The following is a 23982-nucleotide window of genomic DNA, read 5'->3' as shown; positions in this document are numbered from 1 at the left end:
TGATGCATTTGACAGTACACTGCGTGGCAAGGAAAAGACGGCACGGAAAGCCTTCCACGGTTAGTGGCAACATTTTCTCGAAAACAACAGGGCAGACAACTACAGGGAGTTGGTGTAAAACCTCATCAAGGCATACAAAAGCCTTGGTTGCAACATGTCACTAAAGATGCATTTGTTTGCACTCTCATCTAGATTTCCTCCACCGAACTGTGGAGCAGCGAGCGACGAGCATGGCGAGCGATGTCACCAGGACATTGCGACAATGGAGAAACGCTAACAGGGCAAATGGAGCCCATCAATGCTTGCAGACTATTGCTGGACAGTGACAAGATACGCTCCATTTAATGAATACAAGAGACAAGCCAAGCAGCGCTGAGTAGACACTAAATAAGGACTAAACTATGCACTTATATATACACAATAGTTTTTTTACCTCTAGTTTCATGATACATTTTATCTATATAACCCTCTTGCTGATGTTTAAAGTGTTACATGAACAGGACAGGTGACTTGGTATCATGTAAAGCAACCATAAACACGAAAAGACCTAGGTTTACAATTTATGAGTAAAACTCGACTATCTACACAACATACATAGATGTAAAATGTAAAAACTTAAATATCTTAGGAACAGTAAACAATCAGTTGTTTTAATTGTCATATTTGAATTCAGCACATCAAAATCCATAATAAACAGCACATATCATCTCTGAAGCAGACGACATCTTAAAAATTGTAGACCAGTGTCATCGATCATCTATTGGATAGGAAAACAAAATCACACGGATCAAATACGCGACGAGCAATGGAAAACCCCGTCCTTCGAATAAAGATTGCGGGAGATGTGAATTTCGCTTCGAACTTTGCGCTGTGAAGGCGACGAGATGTGCTTTGTTTACCAGGCGCCCCTGTTTACCAGGTGTCTCTATTTACCAGGTGTCTCTATTTACCAGACGTCCCTGTTTACCAGGCGTCTCTATTTACCAGGCGCCCCTGTTTACCAGGTGTCTCTATTTACCAGGTGTCTCTATTTACCAGGCGTCCCTGTTTACCAGGCGTCTCTATTTACCAGGCGCCCCTGTTTACCAGGTGTCTCTACTTACCAGGTGTCTCTAATTACCAGGTGTCTCTATTTACCAGGTGTCTCTATTTACCAGGTGTCTCTATTTACCAGGTGTCTCTATTTACCAGGTGTCTCTACTTACCAGGTGTCTCTATTTACCAGGTGTCTCTACTTACCAGGTGTCTCTACTTACCAGGTGTCTCTATTTACCAGGTGTCTCTATTTACCAGGTGTCTCTACTTACCAGGTGTCTCTATTTACCAGGTGTCTCTATTTACCAGGTGTCTCTATTTACCAGGTGTCTCTATTAACCAGGCGTCCCTGTTTACCAGGCGTCCTTGTTTACCAGGTGTCTCTACTTACCAGGTGTCTCTATTTACCAGGTGTCTCTATTTACCAGGTGTCTCTATTTACCAGGTGTCTCTACTTACCAGGTGTCTCTATTTACCAGGTGTCTCTACTTACCAGGTGTCTCTACTTACCAGGTGTCTCTATTTACCAGGTGTCTCTATTTACCAGGTGTCTCTACTTACCAGGTGTCTCTATTTACCAGGTGTCTCTATTTACCAGGTGTCTCTATTTACCAGGTGTCTCTATTTAGCAGGTGTCTCTATTTACCAGGTGTCTCTACTTACCAGGTGTCTCTATTTACCAGGTGTCTCTATTAACCAGGCGTCCCTGTTTACCAGGCGTCCTTGTTTACCAGGTGTCACTGTTTACCAGGTGTCTCTATTTACCAGGCGTCTCTACTTACCAGGTGTCTCTATTTACCAGGCGTCTCTACTTACCAGGTGTCTCTACTTACCAGGTGTCTCTACTTACCAGGCGTCTCTATTTACCAGGTGTCTCTATTTACCAGGTGTCTCTATTTACCAGGTGTCTCTATTTACTAGGTGTCCCTGTTTACCAGGCGTCTCTATTTACCAGGCGTCTCTATTTACCAGGTGTCTCTATTTACCAGGTGTCTCTATTTACCAGGTGTCTCTACTTACCAGGTGTCTCTATTTACCAGGTGTCTCTATTTACCAGGTGTCCGTTTACCAGGCATCTCTAGTTACCAGGTGTCTCTATTTACCAGGTGTCTCTATTTACCAGGTGTCTCTATTTACCAGGTGTCCGTTTACCAGGCGTCCCTACTTACCAGGTGTCTCTATTTACCAGGCATCCCTACTTACCAGGCGTCTCTACTTACCAGGTGTCTCTATTTACCAGGTGTCTCTACTTACCAGGTGTCTCTATTTACCAGGTGTCTCTACTTACCAGGTGTCTCTACTTACCAGGCGTCCCTGTTTACCAGGTGTCTCTACTTACCAGGTGTCTCTATTTACCAGGTGTCTCTACTTACCAGGTGTCCCTGTTTACCAGGTGTCTCTACTTACCAGGTGTCTCTATTTACCAGGCGTCTCTATTTACCAGGTGTCTCTATTTACCAGGTGTCTCTACTTACCAGGTGTCTCTATTTACCAGGTGTCTCTACTTACCAGGTGTCTCTACTTACCAGGTGTCTCTATTTACCAGGTGTCTCTATTTACCAGGTGTCTCTATTTACCAGGTGTCTCTATTTACCAGGTGTCTCTATTTACCAGGTGTCTCTACTTACTAGGTGTCTCTACTTACCAGGTGGCTCTACTTACCAGGTGTCTCTACTTACCAGGTGTCTCTATTTACCAGGCGTCTCTATTTACCAGATGTCTCTATTTACCAGGTGTCTCTACTTACCAGGTGTCTCTATTTACCAGGCGTCTCTATTTACCAGGTGTCTCTATTTACCAGGTGTCTCTATTTACCAGGTGTCTCTATTTACCAGGCGTCTCTATTTACCAGGTGTCTCTATTTACCAGGTGTCTCTACTTACCAGGCGTCTCTATTTACCAGGCGTCTCTACTTACCAGGTGTCTCTATTTACCAGGTGTCTCTACTTACCAGGCGTCCCTGTTTACCAGGTGTCTCTATTTACCAGGTGTCTCTATTTACCAGGTGTCCCTGTTTACCAGGCGTCTCTATTTACCAGGCGTCCCTGTTTACCAGGTGTCTCTACTTACCAGGTGTCTCTATTTACCAGGTGTCTCTACTTACCAGGTGTCTCTACTTACCAGGCGTCTCTATTTACCAGGTGTCTTTACTTACCAGGCGTCCCTGTTTACCAGGTGTCTCTACTTACAGGTGTCTCTATTTACCAGGTGTCTCTACTTACCAGGTGTCTCTACTTACCAGGTGTCTCTATTTACCAGGTGTCTCTATTTACCAGGTGTCTCTATTTACCAGGTGTCTCTATTTACCAGGTGTCTCTACTTACCAGGTGTCTCTACTTACCAGGTGTCCCTGTTTACCAGGTGTCTCTACTTACCAGGTGTCTCTATTTACCAGGTGTCTCTACTTACCAGGTGTCTCTATTTACCAGGTGTCTCTACTTACCAGGTGTCTCTATTTACCAGGTGTCTCTACTTACCAGGTGTCTCTACTTACCAGGCGTCCCTGTTTACCAGGTGTCTCTACTTACCAGGTGTCTCTATTTACCAGGTGTCTCTACTTACCAGGTGTCCCTGTTTACCAGGTGTCTCTACTTACCAGGTGTCTCTATTTACCAGGCGTCTCTATTTACCAGGTGTCTCTATTTACCAGGTGTCTCTATTTACCAGGTGTCTCTATTTACCAGGTGTCTCTACTTACCAGGTGTCTCTACTTACCAGGTGTCTCTATTTACCAGGTGTCTCTATTTACCAGGTGTCTCTATTTACCAGGTGTCTCTATTTACCAGGTGTCTCTATTTACCAGGCGTCTCTATTTACCAGGTGTCTCTATTTACCAGGTGTCTCTATTTACCAGGCGTCTCTATTTACCAGGCGTCTCTACTTACCAGGTGTCTCTATTTACCAGGTGTCTCTACTTACCAGGCGTCCCTGTTTACCAGGTGTCTCTATTGACCAGGTGTCTCTATTTACCAGGTGTCCCTGTTTACCAGGCGTCTCTATTTACCAGGCGTCCCTGTTTACCAGGTGTCTCTACTTACCAGGTGTCTCTATTTACCAGGTGTCTCTACTTACCAGGTGTCTCTACTTACCAGGCGTCTCTATTTACCAGGTGTCTTTACTTACCAGGCGTCCCTGTTTACCAGGTGTCTCTACTTACAGGTGTCTCTATTTACCAGGTGTCTCTACTTACCAGGTGTCTCTACTTACCAGGTGTCTCTATTTACCAAGTGTCTCTATTTACCAGGTGTCTCTATTTACCAGGTGTCTCTACTTACCAGGTGTCTATATTTACCAGGTGTCTCTATTTACCAGGTGTCTCTACTTACCAGGTGTCTCTACTTACCAGGTGTCCCTGTTTACCAGGTGTCTCTACTTACCAGGTGTCTCTATTTACCAGGTGTCTCTACTTACCAGGTGTCTCTATTTACCAGGTGTCTCTATTTACCAGGCGTCTCTATTTACCAGGCGCCCCTGTTTACCAGGTGTCTCTATTTACCAGGTGTCTCTATTTACCAGACGTCCCTGTTTACCAGGCGTCTCTATTTACCAGGCGCCCCTGTTTACCAGGTGTCTCTATTTACCAGGTGTCTCTATTTACCAGGCGTCCCTGTTTACCAGGCGTCTCTATTTACCAGGCGCCCCTGTTTACCAGGTGTCTCTACTTACCAGGTGTCTCTAATTACCAGGTGTCTCTATTTACCAGGTGTCTCTATTTACCAGGTGTCTCTATTTACCAGGTGTCTCTATTTACCAGGTGTCTCTACTTACCAGGTGTCTCTATTTACCAGGTGTCTCTACTTACCAGGTGTCTCTACTTACCAGGTGTCTCTATTTACCAGGTGTCTCTATTTACCAGGTGTCTCTACTTACCAGGTGTCTCTATTTACCAGGTGTCTCTATTTACCAGGTGTCTCTATTTACCAGGTGTCTCTATTAACCAGGCGTCCCTGTTTACCAGGCGTCCTTGTTTACCAGGTGTCTCTACTTACCAGGTGTCTCTATTTACCAGGTGTCTCTATTTACCAGGTGTCTCTATTTACCAGGTGTCTCTACTTACCAGGTGTCTCTATTTACCAGGTGTCTCTACTTACCAGGTGTCTCTACTTACCAGGTGTCTCTATTTACCAGGTGTCTCTATTTACCAGGTGTCTCTACTTACCAGGTGTCTCTATTTACCAGGTGTCTCTATTTACCAGGTGTCTCTATTTACCAGGTGTCTCTATTTAGCAGGTGTCTCTATTTACCAGGTGTCTCTACTTACCAGGTGTCTCTATTTACCAGGTGTCTCTATTAACCAGGCGTCCCTGTTTACCAGGCGTCCTTGTTTACCAGGTGTCACTGTTTACCAGGTGTCTCTATTTACCAGGCGTCTCTACTTACCAGGTGTCTCTATTTACCAGGCGTCTCTACTTACCAGGTGTCTCTACTTACCAGGTGTCTCTACTTACCAGGCGTCTCTATTTACCAGGTGTCTCTATTTACCAGGTGTCTCTATTTACCAGGTGTCTCTATTTACTAGGTGTCCCTGTTTACCAGGCGTCTCTATTTACCAGGCGTCTCTATTTACCAGGTGTCTCTATTTACCAGGTGTCTCTATTTACCAGGTGTCTCTACTTACCAGGTGTCTCTATTTACCAGGTGTCTCTATTTACCAGGTGTCCGTTTACCAGGCATCTCTAGTTACCAGGTGTCTCTATTTACCAGGTGTCTCTATTTACCAGGTGTCTCTATTTACCAGGTGTCTCTATTTACCAGGTGTCTCTACTTACTAGGTGTCTCTACTTACCAGGTGGCTCTACTTACCAGGTGTCTCTACTTACCAGGTGTCTCTATTTACCAGGCGTCTCTATTTACCAGATGTCTCTATTTACCAGGTGTCTCTACTTACCAGGTGTCTCTATTTACCAGGCGTCTCTATTTACCAGGTGTCTCTATTTACCAGGTGTCTCTATTTACCAGGTGTCTCTATTTACCAGGCGTCTCTATTTACCAGGTGTCTCTATTTACCAGGTGTCTCTACTTACCAGGCGTCTCTATTTACCAGGCGTCTCTACTTACCAGGTGTCTCTATTTACCAGGTGTCTCTACTTACCAGGCGTCCCTGTTTACCAGGTGTCTCTATTTACCAGGTGTCTCTATTTACCAGGTGTCCCTGTTTACCAGGCGTCTCTATTTACCAGGCGTCCCTGTTTACCAGGTGTCTCTACTTACCAGGTGTCTCTATTTACCAGGTGTCTCTACTTACCAGGTGTCTCTACTTACCAGGCGTCTCTATTTACCAGGTGTCTTTACTTACCAGGCGTCCCTGTTTACCAGGTGTCTCTACTTACCAGGTGTCTCTACTTACCAGGTGTCTCTATTTACCAGGTGTCTCTATTTACCAGGTGTCTCTATTTACCAGGTGTCTCTACTTACCAGGTGTCTCTACTTACCAGGTGTCCCTGTTTACCAGGTGTCTCTACTTACCAGGTGTCTCTATTTACCAGGTGTCTCTACTTACCAGGTGTCTCTATTTACCAGGTGTCTCTACTTACCAGGTGTCTCTATTTACCAGGTGTCTCTACTTACCAGGTGTCTCTACTTACCAGGCGTCCCTGTTTACCAGGTGTCTCTACTTACCAGGTGTCTCTATTTACCAGGTGTCTCTACTTACCAGGTGTCCCTGTTTACCAGGTGTCTCTACTTACCAGGTGTCTCTATTTACCAGGCGTCTCTATTTACCAGGTGTCTCTATTTACCAGGTGTCTCTATTTACCAGGTGTCTCTATTTACCAGGTGTCTCTACTTACCAGGTGTCTCTACTTACCAGGTGTCTCTATTTACCAGGTGTCTCTATTTACCAGGTGTCTCTATTTACCAGGTGTCTCTATTTACCAGGTGTCTCTATTTACCAGGCGTCTCTATTTACCAGGTGTCTCTATTTACCAGGTGTCTCTATTTACCAGGCGTCTCTATTTACCAGGCGTCTCTACTTACCAGGTGTCTCTATTTACCAGGTGTCTCTACTTACCAGGCGTCCCTGTTTACCAGGTGTCTCTATTGACCAGGTGTCTCTATTTACCAGGTGTCCCTGTTTACCAGGCGTCTCTATTTACCAGGCGTCCCTGTTTACCAGGTGTCTCTACTTACCAGGTGTCTCTATTTACCAGGTGTCTCTACTTACCAGGTGTCTCTACTTACCAGGCGTCTCTATTTACCAGGTGTCTTTACTTACCAGGCGTCCCTGTTTACCAGGTGTCTCTACTTACAGGTGTCTCTATTTACCAGGTGTCTCTACTTACCAGGTGTCTCTACTTACCAGGTGTCTCTATTTACCAAGTGTCTCTATTTACCAGGTGTCTCTATTTACCAGGTGTCTCTACTTACCAGGTGTCTATATTTACCAGGTGTCTCTATTTACCAGGTGTCTCTACTTACCAGGTGTCTCTACTTACCAGGTGTCCCTGTTTACCAGGTGTCTCTACTTACCAGGTGTCTCTATTTACCAGGTGTCTCTACTTACCAGGTGTCTCTATTTACCAGGTGTCTCTATTTACCAGGCGTCTCTATTTACCAGGCGTCCCTGTTTACCAGGTGTCTCTACTTACCAGGTGTCTCTACTTACCAGGTGTCTCTACTTACCAGGTGTCTCTATTTACCAGGCGTCTCTATTTACCAGGCGTCCCTGTTTACCAGTTGTCTCTACTTACCAGGTGTCTCTATTTACCAGGCGTCTCTATTTACCAGGTGTCTCTACTTACCAGGTGTCTCTATTTACCAGGTGTCTCTATTTACCAGGTGTCTCTACTTACCAGGTGTCTCTACTTACCAGGCGTCTCTATTTACCACGTGTCTCTACTTACCAGGTGTCTCTATTTACCAGGTGTCTCTACTTACCAGGCGTCTCTATTTACCAGGCGTCCCTGTTTACCCGGTGTCTCTACTTACCAGGTGTCTCTATTTACCAGGTGTCTCTACTTACCAGGTGTCTCTACTTACCAGGTGTCTCTATTTACCAGGTGTCTCTATTTACCAGGTGTCCCTACTTACCAGGTGTCTCTACTTACCAGGTGTCTCTACTTACCAGGTGTCTCTATTTACCAGGTGTCTCTATTTACCAGGTGTCCCTACTTACCAGGTGTCTCTACTTACCAGGTGTCTCTACTTACCAGGTGTCTCTATTTACCAGGTGTCTCTACTTACCAGGTGTCTCTACTTACCAGGCGTCTCTACTTACCAGGTGTCTCTATTTACCAGGTGTCTCTATTTACCAGGTGTCTCTACTTACAAGGCGTCCCTGTTTACCAGGCGTCTCTATTTACCAGGCGTCTCTATTTACCAGGCGTCTCTATTTACCAGGCGTCTCTATTTACCAGGCGTCTCTATTTACCAGGCGTCTCTATTTACCAGGCGTCTCTATTTACCAGGCGTCCCTACTTACCAGGTGTCTCTATTTACCAGGTGTCTCTACTTACCAGGTATCTCTATTTACCAGGTGTCTCTATTTACCAAGCGTCCCTGTTTACCAGGCGTCTCTATTTACCAGGCGTCTCTACTTACCAGGTGTCTCTATTTACCAGGCGTCTCTACTTACCAGGTGTCTCTATTTACCAGGTGTCTCTACTTACCAGGTGTCTCTATTAACCAGGCGTCCCTGTTTACCAAGCGTCCACAGACGGCAGCACACGTTTGGCGATGGCCCGGTGTTAGTGAGGCGCGACTTTCTGTGTTTCAAGTCTGTGGCCTTGACCCACTTGGCAAGCGTCCAAGTCAGTCAATGTTGATCATCACTGTATTTCAATCCCAAGACGGTGGGGGGGGAGGGTGTTATTAACATGGCTTTCGTCGGGCGGGTGAAGGCAATAATCAAATTGTTGCATCGTACTCCTCCAAACGCTGCCCACGACTGCAAGCAGTGACAGGCGTGGTGAAAGTATGGCCCAAAGCCCCCGTCCGTGGCCTCGCAACGTTCGCAGCAGTGGGTCGATCCAGCACCCTCTTTGCCAAGCCACCAAGTCACCCAGCGGGGTGCTTGCCCGTACCATGACCAAGCAGAGCGGGGCCGTCATCGGCAAAAGCAACGCAGGTGGAGCTGGTAAAGAGGCAGGTGGAGCTGGTAAAGACGCAGGTGGAGCTAGTAAAGACGCAGGTGGAGCTGGTAAAGAGGCAGGTGGAGCTGGTAAAGACGCAGGTGGAGCTGGTAAAGACGCAGGTGGAGCTGGTAAAGACGCAGGTGGTAAAGAGGCAGGTGGAGCTGGTAAAGACGCAGTGGAGCTGGTAAAGACGCAGGGAGAGCTGGTAAAGAGGCAGGTGGAGCTGGTAAAGAGGCAGGTGGAGCTGGTAAAGACGCAGGTGGAGCTGGTAAAGACGTAGGTGGTAAAGACGCAGGTGATAAAGACGCAGGTGGTAAAGACGCAGGTGGTAAAGACGCAGGTGGAGCTGGTAAAGACGCAGGTGGTAAAGACGCAGGTGGAGCTGGTAAAGACGCAGGTGGAGCTGGTAAAGACGCAGGTGGAGCTGGTAAAGACGCAGTGGAGCTGGTAAAGACGACGATGGGCATCCACGGCGCCCGTTGCACACTGAAGCCGTGTGGGCAGGAAGTTAATGGGGGACATCCAGCCAAGCTCTACGGGTTTAATGTAGTATTAGACCGACTATGCACTAACACTGGACACTGTAAGACACAAGAGTAACCCACGCAGCACGCCGTCTGGATCGTGGCCAACTCTCCCCACTACAAACGTAAGGGTATAGACGCGCACGGTGAGGAGAGTTTTCTGATCTGACATTTCGAGTACGTACAGCACTTGTTTTTGTTTTTTAAATCCAGGCGACGGGCGGGTATTACACACGCCGCACAATGAACACACGGCAACGTGGAAATAATCCTGCCGTGATCAGAAACAAGAGACGCCTCGCCGTCTTTCAGGGGGCCTGCGGCACGGATACCATGCAGGAAGAATTTCGAACGTGTGCATGAAACGCATTCTGGCGACAGATAAACACTAATATACACAACACGAAACAAATGCCTTGTTTACAAGACTCCTTAAAAAATGTTTTAAAACAACTTCGTTTAACTCACGGCCGTCGATAAGTCCGTCAAATGTAGCCTGAGACACGCGGCGCCTGTGTTTTGTGCGAGCTGATCCCACAGTTTAGGGACCGCGGCGATTTTGACCTACACACACACATAATTAATAAGGCGTCCATAAAAAAATGTTAATTGCTTTAAAGTAGCGAATTAGTGTGCTGATCTTTAAAGGTGCATTGAAAAATGTGATACTCCGACTGAGTGACTAATGCAGCCAGGGTTTGGTGTCACATGTTATTTATGTACGTAATAAAGGGGTTTTTTTTGGGTTAGATCGCGTTATTTATAAATGTGTCGTAACCCTCCACCACCCGACACGGCCAATCAGCAGAAAAAAATGTCACGTTGACAAAAGACAAATAGTTCACTACTTCAGCCCACCGCTGTGTTGAAGAGTGAATCCACAACATTTACAGTTTGAGTAGTACTGTGACGTTTCGCTGGTAAATACATCCAGCATCATCATCATCGGGCAATTCGCCAGAATGGTAAAGCCCTCGCTTGCTCCCGGTTTTAAATAGAGGAGCAGTAGGGTGGCGTCATCACTTAACTCATATCAGGTGCAGTGATTTGAGCCGGGGGGGTATTGTAATTATATAATCGATTGGTAATCAGTCAATGGTTATGATTAGTAATGAGTTGTAGATTAGTAATTAGTTGTAATGAGAATAGCAAAGTTCCAAAAGTAAATATTAGCTCGAACGAAGCAAAAGCCTTAAGAGAGCTGCGTGTAAATAAGGATATCCAAATCCTGGCAGCTGATAAAGGCCGCACTACTGTAGTGATGTCACGAGCCGATTATGATAATAAAATTAGAAATTTACTAAAGGAAAGTACCTACATTAAAATTCAACGAGATCCAACTAATACTTTAGAACGTAAGACTACTGCAATAATTGCAAATTCATTAATCCCTAAGAATGAGCAATACCAAATTAAGCCAAGGGCCTCAAAACCACCTAGACTGTATGGGCTACCAAAGATTAATAAAATCGGCATATCATTACGACCCATAGTCAGTACAATTGGCTCTGCCACATATCAATTAGCAAAATATATAACTAAACAAATACAGCCCTACATCGGTAGGACATCTTCATTCATAAGAAATTCAGAACATCTTGTGAATGTGATTAAAGATATTAAACTTAATCCTAATGATATTCTGGTAAGTTTTGATGTGATTTCTCTATTCACTAAGGTTCCAGTGAACGAATCGCTTAAATTACTTGATACACTAGTAAAGAATACAGGTTTACCAAAAGATATTCCGAAACTTGCTGACCATTGTTTAAATAACACTTACTTCTTATGGAGAGGGGATTTTTTTAAACAAAATGAAGGAGCAGCAATGGGCTCTCCTTTATCCCCTGCTATAGCAAATTTGTACATGGAAAACTTTGAAATAAGAGTACTTGCCTCGAGCACATTAAAACCATCTTTTTGGTTTAGATATGTGGATGACACTTTGGTTGTCTGGCCACATGGTAAAGATACACTTAATGATTTTCTAAATCATCTCAATGCACAAAACCCGGCCATCCAGTTCACCATGGAAATGGAGGTGAATAACACACTCCCGTTCCTAGATATTTTGCTTGGACATGGCCTAAATGGTAAAATAACACACAGCGTTTACAGAAAGCAAACGCACACTGATGCCTATCTGAATGCAGATTCTCATCATCATCCAGCTCAGAAATACTCTCTTATCAAGACGCTGATACATTGGGCTAAAACAGTGTCAGATGGTGAAAGTCTAGTGAGAGAGATCAAACACGTTAAAGAAGCACTACGACAGAATGGCTACAATAATGCTTAAATTAACAGAGCACTGAATGCCAAATCACGATCGCAAAGCAATACTGCTGAAAGCGATCAGATTGTTAAAACAATAAAAATTCCATATATCTCAGGAGTGATATATGAGGGTGGGTGACCAGCACCACGCCCGACCGCCTTTGTCTCCCCAGTGGCGATGTTTACACACCGCCCCAAATACTAATTTGAGGCTCAATCGACCTAGGGGAAGCCCAGGACCGGTTCAGATAATCGTCACTGGTGTTGGCCGTGAGCGGGAATCGAACTCGGGTCGCCGGGTTCATAGCGCAGCGCGCTAACCACTACACCACCGCTCCCCACCATACCAAACACACTAATACACAACCATTTAACACATGCCTAACACTGCCTTGGCTACAGACGTGAACATGTTATTACATCTCTGTATTTTAGCTCGGTTAAGCTTAGTTGTGTTATTGCGCGGGGGGGAGGGAGGGGTCACGTGGACCAGGTTCTTAACTGGGGGGAAGGGGGGGGTAGCTTGGTTCTATAACAAAGTGTTTGAGAACCACCGCATTGCAAGAATCATCAACCATCTGCCACAAAGCCAGAGCTCGCGGGCAGGCGTAGCCAGCTAGCAAAAAATGACGGATGTGCATTTACAGTGCAATGGGTGTGGAGCAGTTTGCCGCTGTAGTTCTCACGGTGAACTCTTAACCCGGTGAGCCGAGATCATCATCCAGCCGTGTGTGATCACGTCCGATCCGGTCTCTGGCCCATCACCAAAGAGCACTGCCCAGCGTGGTGAAGTATGGACAAACAACCCCCGCGACCGATAATGGGCGGGGAGGCGCTTTATATGGCAGTGGATTGACAAAGGGCCATAAAAAATAAACATTTAATTATTATTTTTACTAATTACTCCCAAATCCACATAATTATCTTGAACATAACGAGCGATGTTACTCTACGATGTCATCTATGTGCAGTAAAAGCCTCGCTGGGTGGGTTTCCAACAAATAACTGGGTCACAGCCACACACATTCAATGTATTTGAGGACATAGAGAACCGTATCCCACAAGGGCAGCTGCCAGTCCCTGGGCTAAGTTGAGCTGTTTTGAAACTCGACCCGCACAAGTTTGAAGGGCTGAAACGAACCGCAGAGATGAACTCGTCAAAAGAAAAAAAACATTCAAAAAGTTTCCCGGTAACGTGCGACGTAGTGTTAATAACTAGACGTATTCGATTGTGATTCTGCTGTGTTTAGTGGCGTCCTGCGTTACAGCCGTTTGTGAGTGTATTAAATCTGTCTCGTGTAGCCGATTCCAAATTAAACGTATTTAATTGTACGGCATTGTTATTACTATGCTTGTTTTTCCCAAGGAAAGCCTCACTGAGTCTCAAATTACTTTTTTTTCAGCAGGGTCCTAACCAAGTATTCACAATAGGGGCCCATATTGCTATGCGCGGTCCCATTTGAGTGAGTAACTGGCAGGTAATTTTTTTACATTGGGATCTTTTTCAACATTGGGACCAAGTTGCATTGTACTGCGACCTACACGCATTGATTGTACAAAATAAGAAGCAGAAGAACATATTGTCTTGTTTGGGGAGTCGGAAACGTTTCCGGAGGTAAGCACATATCATTGTTTGGAATCCGTTCCGCAAATTTCCAAAGTATTGTTTTTTTAACGAACCAATGGAATAAAGAACACTGATTGAACCAATAGTGTAAACCGAATAAAAAACTAAAGTTTGTTTTTAAATACGTTTATTTACCCAAGATACCCTTTCGGAGTCTCTGGACCTTTCTTACATGAAGATCCTGCATCGGAATGTTTGTCCAATTCTGCTTTATAACAAGCTCCCAACACCGGAGAAACACTGCAATGTGACCAACATCACGCCCGACATTTCTCTCCACATTGTTGCAACCTTCTTCCCGATGGAGGCTTCCCATCCCTACACACGTAACCACAACTTCCCTTATAATCAGTGAAAATCCACACAACGTTCTCAAGCGACAGAGGCGCATACATTTTCCCCGTACGAATTAACACATTCCTGCGGAGGGAGCTGGTAGGAACGTTGGGTTGCTCGGTCAATGGCCAGGGTCAACGGCGGCACCTCGTGGTGTGTTCAGCACAATATGCCCGACTTTGAGGGCGGGCACAAGCCGGCGTGAGTAGGTTAAACGTTGAGTTTTATAAGGGCACCACGGGGTGACCAGCCCCTCCCCCCCACCCAGCCCCACCCAGCCCCTCCCCACCCTCCCCACCCAGCCCCTCCCCACCCTCCCCTCCCCACCCAGCCCCTCCCCACCCTCCCCTCCCCACCCTCCCCTCCCCACCCTCCCCACCCAGCCCCTCCCCACCCTCCCCTCCCCACGCAGCCCCACCCCTCCCATTGTTGGATGCACGACGGACGGACGGACACAATAATCCCCTGTGGGCTGGTGGTGTAACCAGGAGGTTCCTGCCAGTATCAAGTGCCACAACTTCCAGTCACAACAAGCCTTACGCAGCACTCGACGACAGTACAGCAAATGCCTTTGAACTGAGAAAGCCCTCATTTGAGCCTCAATACTCAGCTGCAGAAGATTCCTGCCACGTTGGAGCGTTTGGCCAGTTCCATCGGCAAATGAGCGTCTGGCCTCAGACTGAAAGAGAGCGCAGAGCGCAGAGGAGGAACTCCCCACCACCAGCAGCAAGCACACATATCACGAGGAGAAATGCCCTCTCGTCTCTTCTCACCTTGATTGCGTGGGTCATGACCATCCAGGGTCGACAATAAGTTGCCATGGACTTGGAGAGCGAAGCAAGTTGCAACACCACCACCACCATCCGCGCAAGATCCTCCCTGGTTGTTGTTGTTGTGTGTTGTTTACGTCTTGTTTGTCGGAATATCCCTTGTACAGTATCAGCGGAGTGTGAACTACCACTGTAACGTTAACGCGCGTGTACCACAACAGCAACTGACTGGAGGTACGAATCGGTGTGCACTAATTAATTACGATAATAATAGTTTATCTTTGAACCGAGACGAGACCGTGCGTAACTGCGTGCCAAAAAACGAGGCGTGTGTACCGAAGGGCGTCGGTGGTCTTGTTGACACGATTGGTCGTTGAAGCCTCGAAGCTTTATTTCATTACGGGTAAAACAAAAATGTTTTACAAAAATGTTTTACTTTCTTAGTTCTGGCGCTCGTAACAAAGACAAGAGACTGAATATCTGCATAGCCATCATCCCGTTGTGTTATTGGCCGAGTCGGTGGCACCACCCCGCCCACGTTGAGTGACGTTGGGTGGCTGTGGGCGGTTTATCGCTCGCTGCGAATGCCCGCACGTGTGTTGAGTTGACTTCAAAACAACGCCTTTATTCCGGATTATAAGACGCACTATAAGACGCACCGGATTATAAGACGCACCTCGAATGCAATCGTGGCTCCGGTGGTCGATAAAAAACTATTGAATCTGATCTCATGAACACGCACGCACGTACAACTTACCGGATTATAAGACGCACCCCCAAATGTAATACATTCCGGGGGTTAATAAAGTTGTACAAATCTGGTCACATATAGACACACGCACCGGATTATAAGACGCACCCCAAATCTTGTGACCCCGTGGTCAAAAAAGTGAAACACACCCCGGTCATTCTAACCGGATTATAAGACGCACCCCCATGTAATAGTACCTGGTCAATATAATTATATAAAATCTGTGCTCATACACACACCCTACCGGATTATAAGACGCACCACCAACGTTATTTGAAAATTAAGGTGGGGAAAAGTGCGTCAGAAAATCGGGAGAATACAGCAATGCATAGCTGTCAAACCTATACGGTTTATACCACGTGTTCTTGTCGAGGGATATTGAGTTTTCAGGTCCATACGGTGTACAGCCGTTTCAATACGGGCAACATTATTTTCGTCTATTTGAGTTTCTCCCATGTGATGGGACTGTGTAGGATGAACGTTGAGATTTATAAGGGCACTGGGTGACCAATAAGGTCTGAATTGGTCTGTAATAAGGTTGGCACCGATCAGGGGTTGACAGGTATGGCAATGGACAGAGGTTTCGGTAACCTAAATAACAAGAATTTAAATGTTTTGTTCGAAATTCGGTCCAAACAAAAAGCGTCTCCGGAGCCGCATGCAATGGATGACATTACCTAAGCGTGTGTTGGAAGACCAAATGTTTTTTTTCAATTCAGGGATGTTGAGCACTTCTTAGGGGGACGAAAAATAATAGTTTGTAACTGGATGTGACGATTAATGGAATCGCCGTGGGAGGCTCTTTGAATGTTGCGCATAAAACCAGGACATATTTGAGAAATATATGCAAACGATGTTTGGAGCGGTGTTCGTGGTTGGCACACACTGTTATATATTAACCTGAAACACTGTGTGCAGTACTGTGTGTCATATGTGTAATTGCATTGCCTGAAGCCACGTTTTTAATATTTGCGTCTCAATGTTTACGGAACACTGTGAAGCAGAGGAGGTGTGTGTGTGTGTTGGAATCAGCACCGGGCAGACAAAGGTGGCTTCGGATAGGCGCTTCTGGACTCATACAAATCACCTTTGTGCCACACCAGCCTTAATAAGTGGTCGCCAATTTCCCTTTTCTAAATCATACAACTGAATTAAGATCTATAGATGTGTTTTTTTGGTAGTCCGACGGCGCAGCCTATCATCTGTTCTGGGGTGAATAAAATGTGTACCACTTTGTGGCACTGCCTATCACGAGGCTAGGGTTAGGGCCAGCTGGTTGCCAGGGGTTAGAGTTAGGATGTGGTTGGCTAGTGTGGTTAAAGATTGCGCGAGGATACTCGCCGGTTTGGGGCCGTCCATAAATGACGTCACGCGATTTTGGACGATTTTTGACCCCCCCCCCCTTCGTCATACGGCGTCACAAAAAGTCAGACTTCCCCCTTAAATATGACGTCACAAAGCTCTGCCCCCCCCCCCCCCCCCCAAAATCAAACATGCTTCAAATCGCTTTAAACTATTGTCATTGTAGTGCGTATTTAATGTGGCGCTGCACTGTTGTAGGAGAAAACATTTATCAAAAAGTCTATTTAACTAAGTAGAACGTGTTGTCTATATTTATTTAAAGTTGCACATTTTGATGTGACGTCACATTTCTCACCCCCCTTCGTCACACATCGTCACAAATGTCTGACCCTTCCCCCCCAAGGTGCGTGACGTCATTTATGGACGGCCCCTTGCTCGGCGAGTGTGGTTAGGGTTAGGTCTAATGTCTGGCTAGTTTATGGTTTGGGCCAGTGTCTGGCTAGTGTGGTGAGTGGAAGGCTCTCGTGTGAACAAGAGGTAGGGCTAGAATCTGGTTGGATTGAGTTCGGACGAGTGTCTGGCTGGCTCGTGTAGTTAGCGCTTGTGTCTAACTGGCTAGTCTGGTGAGGATTATTATTTGGTTGGTTCGTGGGGTTAGGGAATAATATTATTAGAATCAAGGCCGTAATTAGAATATATATGCTCAAAATGTCCCCCCCAATATATTGCTATTAAAAAAAATTGTCATGCTATGTAAATATAAACAACAATTTGCTTAACCTTGCCCACAATATCTGGACTTGTCTTCATATAAATCAATGCATAGATTTCTGTTTATATGATTGTGGTTATGGTTGTACTTTATTAATCCCCACTCTCTGCCATTACACATACAATGAAACAAGAAATGGTAAAAAAGTAAAAACAGAGCAATGTAATACAATACACTATTAGACATTATTGTAAAAAAGTAAATAAAAAGTCCATCCCATATGTTCGTGAATTTTTTAATATTTTAGGCAGGAAATTAGTTTTGATTTAAAGCTTTCGTGACTGCAGGGATTCATATTCTTTTTTCTAATTTTCTTGCTGTGGTTTTCACACCTGATGATTGCTTGTGTTGCAGTCGAAACGTTGTGAGAATTTTATTGTTTTATATGTTTATTATTTTATTGTTTCCCTTCTACGTGAAAGAACCAGGAATAGGAAATGAGTTCTAAAATTTAGATATTTTTCTGGGTTGGGACCCCCAGACACCCTGGAAGATTTGGTCCCCCCAAATGTTGACTCCATGGCTACGGCCTTGATTAGAATTAAGGCTAGTTTTTGGTTGGCTACTGTGGTTGGGGTGAGGGTTAGTGTCGAGCTGGCTTGTAACTCGGCACTTTAATACGTATTTACCCACACTTTTGTTAAATCGCATGGCCATTTCGCTCTTTCACTTCTGGAGATCACAGCGCCGCCTAGCGATGAGCACGGAAATATTCACCAAAATATTAATTCATGAAAAAAAATCCAATCGAGACCAATCATAGCATCGCTAAGTGTTTGGGGAATGAACGTTACCCGTCTTCTTGGCATGGAAATATTCCCCGGCCTATCAACTTTTTACTCAATGGCAACTGATTATTAGACTGTTACGTGAAAACCAAAACTTTGCCCATTGCGGCTTCTCCCATCGCGGATTTGACGATTCCCACCAAATTTATGGAGGCGAAGTTCGCCGATCGCGTCCCTATGCCTCGACTGTTCGAGATTCCTGTACATTGTAACTGCGCTTTGATGCCGGCGATGCTACCACGGGAGAATACGCGCTATCACATTAAGCACAAGTGTTTTTTAGTTCTTTTTTTCAACTGCATATTTCCTTTTCTTGATTTCCAGGTTTACGTGTACAGTACAGTACATATTATTTCGTTGAATTCTATACATTGACTGTACAAGTTATATAAAAAAAACTATCGAACATATACATCATAAGCTTTCGTGACTGCAGTAATTCATATTCTTAGTTTTTTCGGTAAAGTCACGTTGAAGAGAAACAACAAAATAACAAAATATATATAAAACAATATTTTGTTGTTTCTCTTCAACGTGACTTTACCGAAAAAACTAAGAATATATACATCATAGTTTAGCATAACATACTGTTTCATGTTTGGTTGAATGTAGGATAACAAAAGAGGGGGTTGTCGTTTTATTAACCGTATGAACCAAACCCTATTTTCCCCATAATGCATTTGAGTTTGCGGATCGCGGATTTGCCGATTGTGGCTATTTTCAGGAACACAACCCCCGCCAAAGACAAGGTTTTTTGCATACCTGTCAAGATTATTTGCCATAAGCAGCATGCACTGACAGCCCGAACGTTACGATTGGACCTGCAGTACCCTGTCATCTAGGTGCCGTGGTGGCAAGATGTTAACTCTCTCGCCAGGTATACAGGAGGTCGTGGATTCGATCCCAACCCTGATGCCTCTATATTTGGAGTTTGCACGTTTTCCCCGTGGTCGTGTGGATAATTATCCGGGCCCTCTTTTAGAAACATGCGTTTAGAATATTTGGCGGCTATAAATTTCCACATGATGAGCCACTTTATTATTTGTGGCCAGGTCGCTTCTAAAAAAGAGCTAGATAGCTCAGTCAGTCTTACCTGGTAACATAAAAAAAATAGTTTAGATTTAGTTCAGCTGTCGGGCTGCAGTGGCCGTCAAAGTGGAATCCTGGTTAGCGGCTTGCGCAATTGGCCGCTGCTGATCGATCACTGGATTAGTGGATAGCGAGCGGGAGGCGCGGATATGGATTAAGGGATTACGACAGGCAGACTTTCTGTCATTCCTGCAGGCAACCGCTGCCTGTGCATGCGCAGTGGACGCAGCGCTCTTCTAAAACCGTTCCTCCAAGGCAGGCAATAGCTCCCGTCTAGACAATACTGACACACCCTCAATGCTGTTGGCCGCCTATGATCGACGGTTGACACCCGCGGACTGGCGGCTCGCACACAGAAGCTGATCGATCGTTCAATTCCCACGATAACTTGGCATGCTCAGCACCCCAGGGGATGGAATCCGTAATGTGGAAAGGTCTTCTCATGCGTTGGGACACAGTTATTTAGCATCACTCCACCCCACACGGTCGTAAATGTGTCCTTTCCTGTTGTGATTCCCCTGCAGTCCATTACGGGGCCTGGGGTAAATGAGCTGATCGCCTTGGATTTGCTTGGACGTTTTCCCTGCACTCCGAGGAGGAAATCTTTCTTGCTATTCGGGTATTTTACTCACTACCCGATAGCGTGGCCCTTGCCGGATCAAACTGCACAGATAATAGCGAAAGCTTTCAATCAATGGGTACGTGATTTAAAAAGGGCCTCATGAGCGACAACTAACAGATCAGTGTCGACATTTACCTTCTCAATTGCTGCTGGATGTCTGTAACATCATGGGGACAAAGAAGCTGCGCATCTCCCCAATCACCGACTGATGAGATGGTGAAACGACCAAATCGCACTTTCTAAGCCTTGCAAAACCACGCCACAGGAGAGGAGCAGACTGATTGGGATCTGCACATAACTCTGTCGGCGTACAGAGTTGCTCCCCGCGTGTCCACAGGGTTTTCTTATTTTTGTATTATTATGTACGAGCAAGACCCCGTGCCGCCTATTGAACACCATTTGGCACAAATTCCGTCCCAAGCCCCGTCTTGGCCAGTCCTTTCGTCACTCCCCAATCGCATTTACGGGAGGCACACGTGGCAGCGCAGGCAACGTCTGCCTCCGCATAAGCAACGAAGCAGCGAATTCCGGAGAAATATGTCGCGCCAAATAAATTCGCGGTTGGTGTACAAGCAGGGCAGGATCAAGGCACGGGGGCTTTAGGAGCTGCAGGCCAGGGGCCTTCGCCAGCTGGAGGGCATCCAGAGATTAAGTGGAAAGTTATTTCGTTTGTGAATGCTGAATTTTATTTGTTGTTAGCCTTGTAAAAATACATTTTATTTTTTACTTGGTTTTCCTTTTGAAAATATTACTGGGGGGGGGGGGGGGGGGGCTCAAAGTACCTGTAGCCCAGGGGCCTACAAAATCTTAATCTGGCCCTGTGTTCAAGGCGTGGCTACACTGCCCACACGTGCATCTGCGAATTTGCCGGTGTACCAGAAATTAGTCCAGAAAGCAGTGGTGGCTCGTGACCTCTCCACTAGGTGGGGCTGTTGTGAGTGACGTCTGAAAATATGGTGTTTTAATTAAGAAAAATGTCATGTTATTGGCTTTCCCGTGAAAGCGATACAACTGTCTTATCTACCAACCGTAGGCATTTATAAACAATACGAAACATAACAACAAAGAACTCAAATTCCGTCCCCATGACCCTCAAGTCCACACTACACAACCCTTTGATACTGCCAAAAGCCTCAAGCGTAGCGTGTAGTCCGTGACCTGCTATACTTGCACAGTGCTGCGCCGCATTGTGACATCGTCATCATAAATTTCGATTTAAAGCTTTCGTGACTGCAAGGATTCATCTTCTTTTGTTCTTTCGGTAAAGTCACGTAGAATGAGAATAAAATAATAAATTGATAAAATAAAATAATAAAATTATCTCTCTTGTGGCCGAAACGTCGTGAGAATTTTATTGTGTTATTTTATTTTAGAAATTTATTATTTTATTCTCATTCTACGTGACTTTACCGAAAGAACCAAAGAAGATCGTCATCATAGCCACGGGCGCCTTTTTCACCGCCCTGAATGTCTCAAACGGCGTTGCTAAAATGCGAAGCTGTTTATCGCGATGACTGAAGGGAAATCTAATATGAACAACTTAAAATGTTATCTTCATTAGACAATTCACAATGAAAGAATCATTACATTATTTTTTTTAAACACAACAAAACAATGTATAGAAAAGTATATATTTTTTAATTAGAAAAATCATTTATCATCTCCAGCTGCTTGGTCAGACGGCGCCCCAACGCCCCTAGTGGACGAACCGCGCCTCACAGCAAGTGAAGTGAACTCCATAAAAGAGGTATTTTGGGTTAGATGATATTAATTAAGGTGCATTGGTCGCGAAAGCCTACGTGTTAAACTGAGCAAGTGAACTCGTGTCCATCCGTGTGAGGTTTCCCCGGGTGCTCTGGTTGCCTCTGATGTGTAGAAATATTTTTATCGTGTTTTTGAAGCTTTCGTGACTGCAAGAATCCATACTCTTTGGTTCTTTCGGTAAAGTCACGTAGGTAAAAAAATATATATCACTATTATTTTGTTTTATTTTACTTTTCTACCTACGCGACTTTACCGAAAGAACCAAAGAGTATGTATACACATTCAAGATAATTTGGCTGAAATACATGAAAAATAAAAAAAAAAATCCAATGCAGCTGGATCTTCGTGCAAAACAGTCCTTGGTCTGTGTGTGGCTTTCCTAGATAAACAAGTCAGTATTATTGCCAAGAAACTCAGCGGTATTTAAAAAAAGCCTGCTTGTTACTAAGATAATGGAGGTTGAAACCGCTCCAGAGTTTGTGTATTTATACAACGGCTGCTGGAAAACCTTTGTCTGGAAAGCCAACAGGCTGATTGACTAAAATATAACTTTACTTACAATTTGAGACAATGAGTTCTGTTGATTCTAGATTTAAAGCTTTCGTGACTGCTAGGATCCATACTCTTTGGTTCTATTGGGTAAAGTCACGTAGGTATTTTCACCTACGTGACTTTACCCAATAGAACCAAAGAGTATAGTTCTGTTGATATTGCCATCCACGAGTGACGTAAACAAGAGACAATCGCAACTGACAGATGTAACCCTTGCACAACACAAATAACTGTTGAGACCACCCGTAAAGAGATGAGTATACATATATTTATATAGAACTCGGTAATGAATCTCCACATCCATCAGCCTATTTGCTTTCCAGACCAATATTACCCTGCAGCATTTTTTTAAGCAATCGTACTTTGCACTGGTTTTGAACTTCTGGATCTCATCAGCATTCAGGCTTGTAAAATAAATGCCGCTGGGTTCCCAGATTCTACACAGAATGTATTAGCAAACGCACTGAATAAAGAGACAATCTGACAAAGAAAAGGTAAATTGCCAAGTGAGTGTTCTGTGTCTGGTGAAACTGTTTGCATATGTGTGATGTTGTAGACTTAGAAACCCAATGCGTTTGCGATCAACAGTAGGAGAAATTAATGGACTTGTCCAAATCAAGGCTTACGGACTCACTCACCCTGAATGCGTCCGATCGCGTCAGATGTCAGAAGCTAAGCAATCTTGAGCCTGGACTAGTGCTTGGATGAGCGAGCGCCGTGAGTGGAACGTGTGTTTTAACCTGCCGTGTGGCTACTTTGTCAGCAGATGGCAGTACAGCAAAATCAAGAGTCGTGCTGTGCTTCTAAGTTCTCTGGTCCAACACGTGGATGCCCCCTGTCCTCACCAACCCGCACTAGCCAGTGGTGCTGGAAGTTTGATCGAGTAAGCCTCCACGACCCGTATGGCGAGGAGAGGCCCTTACTTTATTGTTAAGCTTGACCAACCAAGAGCATTGACCTGCCGAGACGGCAGAGGAAAACGAGCAACCTCCCACAAGGAAGCGTGTTTGGTATGGCTGTATGTTGAACTTCTTTCGCACCGTACGTAGCCAACCGTGCTAATCGGAGGTGCGGGGGGAAGGAGAATAAACTTAAACACATAAGGCAGTTATAAAGAACTAAACATATAAACGTATATAGCTCCAGTGGCTTCTTAATATCGGAAGTAAAATCGTTTTAGACGGCCGCAGCAGCGGATCTGAATGCGTTTGTTGTAAAGGTGGCATAATTCTTTGAATCCTTGCCATCAAATTCGGAATAAATCACGATAACCGCCTCTGGCAATGAGGTGTGGGTGGTGTCAGGTTCCTTTGGGATGTGTTGGCACTGCAGTGATCATACCCGTGTACATTTGACCTTTTTGTCAATCTACTGATAGTTTATATATTCTTGGTTCTTTCGGTAAAGTCACGTAGAAGGGAAACAATAAAATAATAAAAAAATATTGTTTCCCTTCTACGTGACTTTACCGAAAGAACCAAGAATATGAATCCCTGCAGTCACGAAAGCTTTAAATCAAAATCTACTGATGGTTTATTTAGCCCCCCCTCTCCCACCAGAGTAGACATCCTCTCTGGCGTGTTCCGTACTTTGGCTGCCACTCCATGGCTAGTCTCGACCACCGCCCATCATCCCTTTCGGCAACGTGTCCTGCCCAAGGTCACTTTACCCTCACACTTCGATTGACCTAGACAACCATCC

The 23982-nt window shown here is 45.0% G+C and overlaps 1 protein-coding gene across 3 annotated transcripts in view; it reads right to left on the bottom strand.

Annotated features, from left to right (window-relative positions):
- The window catches only part of LOC116945618 (uncharacterized), a 36887-nt gene that overhangs the window by 11071 nt on the left and 1834 nt on the right, over positions 1–23982 (bottom strand). Inside the window, exon 1 of one of the 3 annotated variants that reach the window (XM_032960105.2) lies at positions 14645–15343. The exons of 1 other annotated variant lie outside the window; for it this stretch is intronic. In XM_032960105.2, the coding sequence (XP_032815996.2) occupies positions 14645–14734 (90 nt within the window). In that variant the 5' untranslated portion in view covers positions 14735–15343. Of the gene's footprint in view, positions 1–10099; positions 11668–14644; positions 15344–23982 lie in introns of those variants that run through there. One more of the 3 variants, XM_032960106.2, reaches the window with a different exon arrangement.

The sequence above is a fragment of the Petromyzon marinus genome, chromosome 24, assembly GCF_048934315.1.
Source record: "Petromyzon marinus isolate PM22_M1 ecotype Great Lakes invasive population chromosome 24, UKy_Petmar_22M1.pri1.0, whole genome shotgun sequence".
Classification (NCBI taxonomy): Eukaryota; Metazoa; Chordata; class Hyperoartia; order Petromyzontiformes; family Petromyzontidae; genus Petromyzon; species Petromyzon marinus.
The sequence above is the reverse complement of the archived record's forward strand: the minus strand, read 5'-3'. Positions and strand labels throughout refer to the sequence as shown.